Below are 8,704 nucleotides of genomic sequence, written 5' to 3'. Positions count from 1 at the left end.
GGATCTGCTACGCCTCTAGTTCCCCCTCTTGAAGATCCGGAAACCGCATTAAGAAGAAACAAGGGTAAAACCGTTGGAGAAACCGCTTCTTCAAAGAACTCACCACTCAAAAACCTTAAATCCGTTTTTAGCAAGAAGAGGAGCAGCAATTCAGGAGCATCTAGTGCATCGTTGACAACCGAAGACCCGATCCCAAAAGACACCGACTACGAGAGCGAGGAAGAAAGCGAGCACACATCCGAGTTTGAAGACGATTTAGCCACCGCTATGGCTAATATTGACGAAATCCCCATGGGGGAGTGGAAAAAAAGGATGCGTGATGACACCGGCCCGGGACTTGTGCAACCCGCAATTCCCGCTACCGCTACGTTTGAACTAAAGGGCCATATTCTCGCTCAACTCAAGGAAATACCTTTTCACGGGAGAGATCATGAAGACGCCTATAAGCACTTGGATGAAGTGAATGATTTGGCGGATTACTTCAATGTACCTAATGTACCCCGCGAGATCCAGCTACTACGCATGCTTCCTGTCACATTTAAAGGAGCTGCAAAGGATTGGTTGAAGTCACTCCCTCCCGGATCGGTTACCACATGGGCCAAAATGAAAGAAGAGTTCATAGATCATTTCTGCCCACCTTCCAAGATAGCCAAGCTAAAGAAAGCCATTGCCAACTTCGAGCAACAACCCGGCGAATCTCTTTATGAAGCTTGGGAAAGATACAAGAGCCTACTTAGAAATTGCCCCCACCATGATCTTAATAGCCAACAAGAGGTCTCTATCTTTTATGATGGAGTCAATGTCACCACAAGGCAACTACTCGATTCACAAGGCCCGCTCACCCGAAAGCCACCTCCGGAAATAAAGGAGTTAATTGAAGAATTCTCCAGGCACTCTAGAGAATACCACAACCCGAGGAATGAAGTGAGTCGTGGAGCAGTAAACTCGGTAAACGATGGCATGGCGGCGGTGATAGCTAAACTCGATAGCCTAGACCGAAGAATGACGAAAATGGATCAAACGATCCATGCTATTAGAGTTGCATGCGAAAATTGTGGCGGTCCCCATCTTACCAAGGATTGTGATCAAGACGAAAATGGAAATAAAAAGGCTCAAGTATTCTATTCCAGTGGCGATAGATACGATGAAGACTGGAGGAAACCGAAAAAGGAATGGCTCCCATATGAAGAGTATAAAAAGGCTAAGGAGGAGAAAAGAAACCAAAAACATGTTGAGGAATCAGCAAGCTTCCATTCTCAACATTGAGAAATAGCTGGGACAACTTGCACATCAAGTGAACGAAAGAAGACCGGGCCAACTTCCGAGCGACACCAAGCCCAATCCAAGAAATGAGAATGTGAGCGCAATAACTTCCAGAAGTGAAGAAAAATGCACAGAAACACTAAGGATCTCCATGAAGAAGGAAGACAAGGTAGAAGAACCGGAGCCAGCTAAACCCGACCCGACTCGCCGAGTCACTACTGTGGACTCGACGAGTCCATGCGAAAAAGAGAAACCCATCAATTCTTCGAAACCTTATAAGCCTCCACTGCCATACCCAACCAAAGCCATGCCTGCAGAAAAAGTTGAAGCATACAGAACCTTCATGAATCATGTTAACGCTCTACAAGTTAATGTGCCATTCGTGGAAACAATACTTCAAACGCCTAAATACTTCAACTTGCTTAAGGGCCTTTTTGCTGCTAGGAAGGATTTGGCTGAAGTTGCAGAAGTCTTGATGAGTGAATTACCTAAAAAGAAGGGTGATCCCGGCAATATGGTGATTCCATGCCAATTTGGTAATGAGATCTTCACACGAGCATTGGCTGACTCGAGGGCAAGCATCAATATGAAGCCTTTGTCATTCTATAAGAAGATGAATCTACCAGAACCAAAACCGGTGCATATGAAGATCCATTTGGCGGACAAGACAATAATCCATCCAAAAGGCGTTTGCGAAGATCTCCTTATAAAAGTTGACAAATTCATATTCCCAATAGACTTCGTGGTTGTTGATATGGAAGAAGACCCCGAAATTCCAATCATTTTGGGGAGATCCTTCTTGAACACCGCGTGTGCCTTAATTGATATAAGTGAGTCTACATTGACATTGAGAGTGGGTGATGAGCCCGTGAAGTTTAAAGCTATTCCATAAATCAAGCAAGAAGAGAAAAAGATTGAAGAAGTCTCAATGATCCAATTGGATGATGAGATATTAGAAAAAGAGCTTGCACATTTGATGAAAGAAGATCCAAGCAAGTTTGTGATGCACTCTGAAGAAGAAGGAGATGTTAACAAGGACTTGGAAGAACTGGAAAAGCTACTGGAAGGAACCCACTCAGAAGAAACCCAAGATTCGAGGGAATTCGTACCGACTCGCCGAGTCACTTCAATGGACTCGACGAGTCCAGTCGATTTGGGCAAACACTTGGCCGAGCTGGATCTGCTTGTTACTAGTCCTTCACATACCTTAGCTTTCAGCAATATACAGGAGTTTTTAGAAGAACAAACAGCAGAAAAGGGAAAGGAAAGGGGAGTTCAATACGCCAATGTTGCATGTCTTGATACGGTCAAATTCAAGGAAGGGTTAAGCACGGGAAAGGATCCAGGAATAAAGGAAAGGAAGGAGGAAGCTGATCACAAATTCACCACTATACCTAGAGCACGGACCATCATGGAATGTGAAGTTATTAAATTTAAAGAAAAGGAGGTTCAAGAGACGGTGAAAAAGAAGGGGGTGGAGAAGAAAAAGAGGAAAAGGCGAGCCCAAGCAGCTAAAGATGAAGCAATGAAAAGAAAAAGAGATGAATTAAAAAGGGCTTACAAGAAAAAGATCCACGCTTACAAGACCAAGTACAAATCACAAAAATTTAGGCGTGCGTTCCCGATGTTCGAAGATGACAAAACGTAGATGGGAAGGAGTCTAGCTCATGACTCCTCAAAAAGAAGCGCTTGGCGGGAGGCAACCCGTTATATAGAGTTTGCTTTCTTTTACTTTTTAGTCTTCTTTTTATTTTCCCTTCGTTTTTATTCTTAATCTTCCAAATCATCGGGCATGTTTGCTTGAGAGTTGCATAGCCTAAGTGTGGGGTGAAATGATTCATAATAAACAGAAAAATTATGAAAATTACGCAAATTTTTAAATGACTCGCCGAGTCTGACCACGACTCGACGAGTCCACATGGATTTCAGAAAAGCATTTGACTTCGCGACCAGACTCGCCGAGTCTGACCACGACTCGACGAGTCGGTCTTATTTACAGAAAAAAATAATTTCAAAATTAATTTTACATTGGGTAAGTAGGGTTTTAACCCTAAAGAATCAGTTTCACATCTACACTCGACGGGCCGCTTTTTGCAACTTCTCTCTCAAGCATTCATCAAGTTCTTCAAGTTCTTCCAAAATTCTCAAGCACAATCCAAAAAGGTATCAAATTTCTTCCTATTTTATGTTAAGAGCATGATTATAAGGCTATCCAAGGTAGAAATTGCATGAAAAACCCGTTTTTGAGAAGTTCTAAAATTCTAGGGTTTTGATTTCTCATGAATTAAGTTGTTTTGAATGCTTATTTTGGCCTTAATACTTCAATACTAAGTGTTGAGACAAAACCCTTGAAAGAATTTACAGGTTTAATGGCCCAATTTTATGAGACCCGTCGACCGACTCGTGCAGGTTGCGCGACTCGCCGAGTCGGGCATGGACTCGACGAGTCCAGTCAATTTACAGATACAATTCAGTTTTTAATTATATTCTGTGTTTTCTGGGTTTTGTTTATATGTTTTGCAGAAATCATGTTCAGAAGAGGACAATCTTCAAGTGGTAGCCAAGGGGAGTTTCCATGGCTAAACTTCCCGCATATTGAATCCGCTTCAACAATGAGGAAGTGGAAGAAGAAGCTCTCCGACATTAAAAAGAAGGAGGTGTATGTGCCGAACAGAATTGATTGGGAGTGGCTGCAAAGTGTTAGATATGAAGAAGAATTGGCTCCTTACCTTTTGAAGGAGTTCCAACATGAAGGCGAGACAATGATCTGCGATGGGTGGAGCCGGGTCTTCCGCATACAAGAGCCGGTCTATTTAGAGCTTTGCTTGGAGTTTTTCTCCACGGTATCTTTTACCGGGGGAGTGGATGTGTATCACCCGGCGAGCTTTACTTTTTGTCTTGGGGGCGAGTATCGTCAATGTTCGGTGGTAAGCCTTGCCTGCCGACTAGCGATCTATGATCAACCCTTGGTGTCAACAAACATCTTTCGGGCCTTTTTGGCAAACACTCACATGGTGTTCCCCGATGGAGTTACAAGCACGAGTTGGTGGAATACCATAGGAAATAAAGTTTACATCCCAAAGTCTGCACAAGAAGGGAGCATCCGATCCCCGACTCACCGCCTCATTCACCGCCTTATTTCCTCCACCATCAACCAAAGGAAAGACGATGACAAGGTCTCCAACCTTGACGTTTTCTACCTATGGAGCATAATAACACCCGGCGTCTTTTGCAACATCCCGTGGTGTATTGCTTCATACCTTTCGGAGGGTGCGGTCAAAGATCGCAAAACCTCCCGTATCAATGGAGGAATGTTTGTCACTCGATTGGCTAATTCATTCGGGTTGATGAACCGCGGTGCTTGGAACTTCATGACATTGATCCCGACACCCCCGTTTAATCCCATTCTTTCCCGAAGAGCACGGATAATTGAAGACTATGGTGGTGGCCATTATGTCATCCCAAATGATGACCCAGTTGTTGGTCCCGAAGCACCGGGAAGGAGGGTGAGATCAAGAAGAGAACGGGATGTGGAGGACGAGCCGCCAGTGATTCCGGTCGAGAATGAAGACGTACCAATGGATTGGTACAATGTAGAGATGAGGCGGATGCAGGATCAAATGGCGAGGGGGCTGAACTTTAGCAACCAATCCCACATACGACTTTTTGACCACTTCAATATTCCACATATTGATGGTGGGAATTACCCATTTATTCCATCTTGGGATGAGAGGATTAGTGCGCGACGAAGCGGAGCCGGGGGAAGTGGCGCCAATGATGATGAGGAGGATGAAGATTGATTTTGATGTTCTTGTGTTTTTAATCAAACAATTTTAATTTTTTTTGTTTTGTTTTATTTTTTTGGTGTGTATGCTTTGAGATTTTATTATGATTAATGGTTGTTTGCTTTAGTTATTTTTCAGGATTGAATTATGATTGCTTGCTTAGGATGGTATAGAGATGTAAAGCATGGATGTTTTCGCGAGTGAGAGCGAGTCAAGGAAGCGGGTTTTTAACGTCAAAGTGTCGAGTCCGGTCCTAGGGGTATGAGCAATTGAGTCCGAATGTGAGGAAGAGTTAAAGAAGTTTTTACAGGCTAAAACAGTTGCAAAATACCAAGATTTTTCGTTCAGTGGCCAACTCGTCGAGTGCACTAAGCTGACTCGACGAGTCGCCTTGTATTTCCACAAATTCTGAGAAGGCGCGCTGCTACTCGACGAGTCCACCATATGACTCGACGAGTCGTTCATTTTTTATGCCGAAAGACTGCTGATTTGATGCTAATACTTGTATCACTTGCGTCCTTATTATTCCATATCCATTCTTGAAGATCTTACACCGATTTTCGCATATTTGGAGCGACCCACACGAGACGAAACACCCGAGACATGGATGGGATGTTCCCATGTCTAAAGTTTATTGAAGTTGGAGCTTAAATGAGAGTGATCAACCTATCCACTGCTATCCCAGGGGAGTTTGTTCCAATTCCCTCTTTATTTTTCTGTTTATATGCATAATATGCAATGAGGGCATTGCATCACATAAGTGTGGGGTAGGGGGTTGGTTACATAATAGTCAATTTTTAAAAAATTTTGCATACCAAAAGTATTATTTAGGATTTAATTTAGAAAATTTTGGTAAAAAATTAGGATTTCATATTAGAATTGTGTTAATAATTGCATGAAAACCCAAATGTTTAGTTGAACCTATATACGTTCTAATGCATTTGTGGCTTCCTTATTCCAGTGAAATCATGGGACAAAAACACGACCTTGCTCAGCCTGAGGGATGCAATATGTTTAGCAGCCTAAACCTGAAATGTATCCAGGAAAATTTTTATCATTAGCCAATAAAGGTTGAGATTGAGCGCCCCTGCTTAAGCATGTAGGGATTTGAGTGAAAAAGTGAGGTATACATGTAAAAAAAGAGAGAGAATTACAAGAAAAATTGTAAGAATTTTGGAGCAAATGAAGTGAAGATCTAAAGATCAAAATTCCAAGAAATCCAAAAAGTTGAAGATGCCAAAAGTCAATACAAGTTGGTAAATTCAAAGATATCAAAGATCAAATTATCAAGAAAGTGAAGAATTCAAAGAATTCCATAGTTGTATCGAAAAGTTGTAATTCTAGAATATGTATGCTTGGGTTGCTCAATTAAAAATACCTTGAGGGTAAAGACGTTTTCTGAGGATGGATTCGGAGGGTTGCATAAAATGAGCATAGTTCGGGGTGAGTGGGCGAATGTTTATGAGGATTGTGAGTATTTGGAATATGGGGGGTTCTTTAGAAAAAATTTTAGACACAAATGCATGCGTTGCGGTCTGGGCATAATGGCTGGGTTAGATTGGAGTTATTATATATGATTCTAATGTGTTAAAATTCAGTTTTGCTTGAGGGCAAGCAAAAGACAAGTGTGGGGTATTTTGATATGTGCATATTTAGTGTGTATTAAGTGTAGTTTATTTATTCATATATTAGCTAAATTGTTGCATATTATGGACAAAAGGTACTTAAAAGTGTTAAATTATGTTTTTCAGTCCAAAGATGAAGCTCGGAAGTGAAAGGAAGCAAGAGAAGCGGTTAGGAGCTCAAGAGTGGAATGAAGAAGGAAAACACCCATAAAAAGGCTTCTACTCGTCGAGTCGAGCCTTGACTCGACGAGTCCGGTCGCGGAATCAGAAGGATAATGATTCGGAAGTCAAGATAGTTATCGGAATGTGAAGAATGTGAGAGGGACTCGACGAGTCACCATATGACTCGACGAGTCGGAACGCATATATAAAGATAACTCCACAAATCGAGAAGGAGAGAATTTTGAGAAGTTTCAGAAGTGCTTAACTGCGAATAAGAAGCCAGAAGAACCCTAGAAGTCGACCAAGGAAGCTAGAATCCAATCCCGGGAGTAATTAAGGCATAATTTCATCATTCTACTTATTTCTTTTGTTTTGTCAACATGATTAAGCAACTTGAACTTATTTGTTTGCTGTTATTTACCTTAGTTATGAACTAAATTCTTTATACTTCTGTTTGGGAATACAAAGTTGACAATATGGTTTGATTGATTGGTAGGATTAATTCCAAGTTGGTGAATAATTGTTATTTTAGCTTGCTAAAGAACCTTGTGTATGAATGATAATTAATTTTCTGTTAATAGGAAGATAATTGATTAGCATGAACATCTATTGATTATCAACCTCATATGATATGTGACCACTATACCATATGTCTAGAATTAATGAATATGAAACTAGGATTAATAAGGAAATTGAGTAAATTCATGTGCAAGCTTGTAAGATGACCATCAAACAAGAGGTTAATTAAGAATAATGAATTAATTAGCTATTGCAAGTCTAACTTAACCCGAATAATTAATCTAGTAAATATAATTAAATTAAGCAATTGGCCACTTTTTGAATTAGTTTATTTGCTAAGGATTAGGGTAGTGAACATAAACCTAATCACTTGAGTCGGTAACCAACGAAAGGATTAATCCATTGCACTATTACCTTAAAATCAACCATAAAGTTAACCGAGTTGAACTAAACAGAAGTTTCTTTCCCATTATTGAATCTAGTTAAATTGTCCTTTTCTAGTATTAAATTAGTTTTAGTTAGTAAGTTTCTAGTCTTGTAAAACTAGAGAAAAACCCCTATTTGCTTAATCAACTTAGATAGAATTAGTTTTTAATTTAATTTGACGTTCCCTATGTTCGATACCCTGCTTATTTAGCTATACCACAATTGATAGGTTCACTGCCTTTTGTGTGTTATTTGATAATTAAAGTAGGATTAAAACTAAGTGAGTTTTACACACATCAACAAGTAATTCCTATGATCATCTAACTTCATAAGATCAAGAACATGAATATCCATATCAAAGTTTCAAGACCATATGAACACATATAATCATGAAAATTTGATATTAGCCATTGTAAATGGATTAGAACAAACATTACACCATCTAAAACAAGTTTTATAACACCAAAACAGTTTAGGGTAATGTTTCTAGTCCATTTCCAGCAGCAAAAGTCAAAAATCTGCACTCTGTGGCTCCTACTCGCCGAGTGCATGAACTTACTCGGCGAGTAGGTTGAAGATACACATGAACTCGGCGAGTCCCCCCATGGACTTGGCGAGTTCATCAGGCAGACAGCAAGTTTCTCAACTTTTTCCAATATTTTGCATCAAGTATCAAACAAACAAGCCTAGGCTCTAATACCACTGATGGGTTTTGAGCATTCTAACACTTCCTAAGTGTACATGCAACCCTAATAAACCTTGGATCTATGTTTGTCTAAGATACATGAAAATAATTATTTTTCCAAGGTTCATATCCTAACTAGCATGGCATGGGGAACATGAATCAAATAAAGCTAATAGAAATACTTACCTTGTAGTAGTAGTTGATTGCTTGGAGTTTTAGAGCCTAGCACCAATAGTGTG

The 8,704-nt window shown here is 40.3% G+C and overlaps 1 protein-coding gene across 1 annotated transcript; it reads left to right on the top strand.

The window, feature by feature from the left end:
- The first annotated feature begins 1,570 nt into the window (after window positions 1–1,570).
- LOC111917395 (uncharacterized) lies at window positions 1,571–2,155 on the top strand. The gene has a single exon (XM_023913085.2). It carries the CDS (start codon window positions 1,571–1,573, stop codon window positions 2,153–2,155), a length of 585 nt encoding a protein of 194 aa, XP_023768853.2.
- The last annotated feature ends 6,549 nt before the right edge of the window (window positions 2,156–8,704 follow it).

Source organism: Lactuca sativa, chromosome 2 (genome assembly GCF_002870075.4).
Source record: "Lactuca sativa cultivar Salinas chromosome 2, Lsat_Salinas_v11, whole genome shotgun sequence".
Classification (NCBI taxonomy): Eukaryota; Viridiplantae; Streptophyta; class Magnoliopsida; order Asterales; family Asteraceae; genus Lactuca; species Lactuca sativa.
Note: the sequence above shows the minus strand (reverse complement) of the source record. Positions and strands in the feature narration are given on the sequence as shown.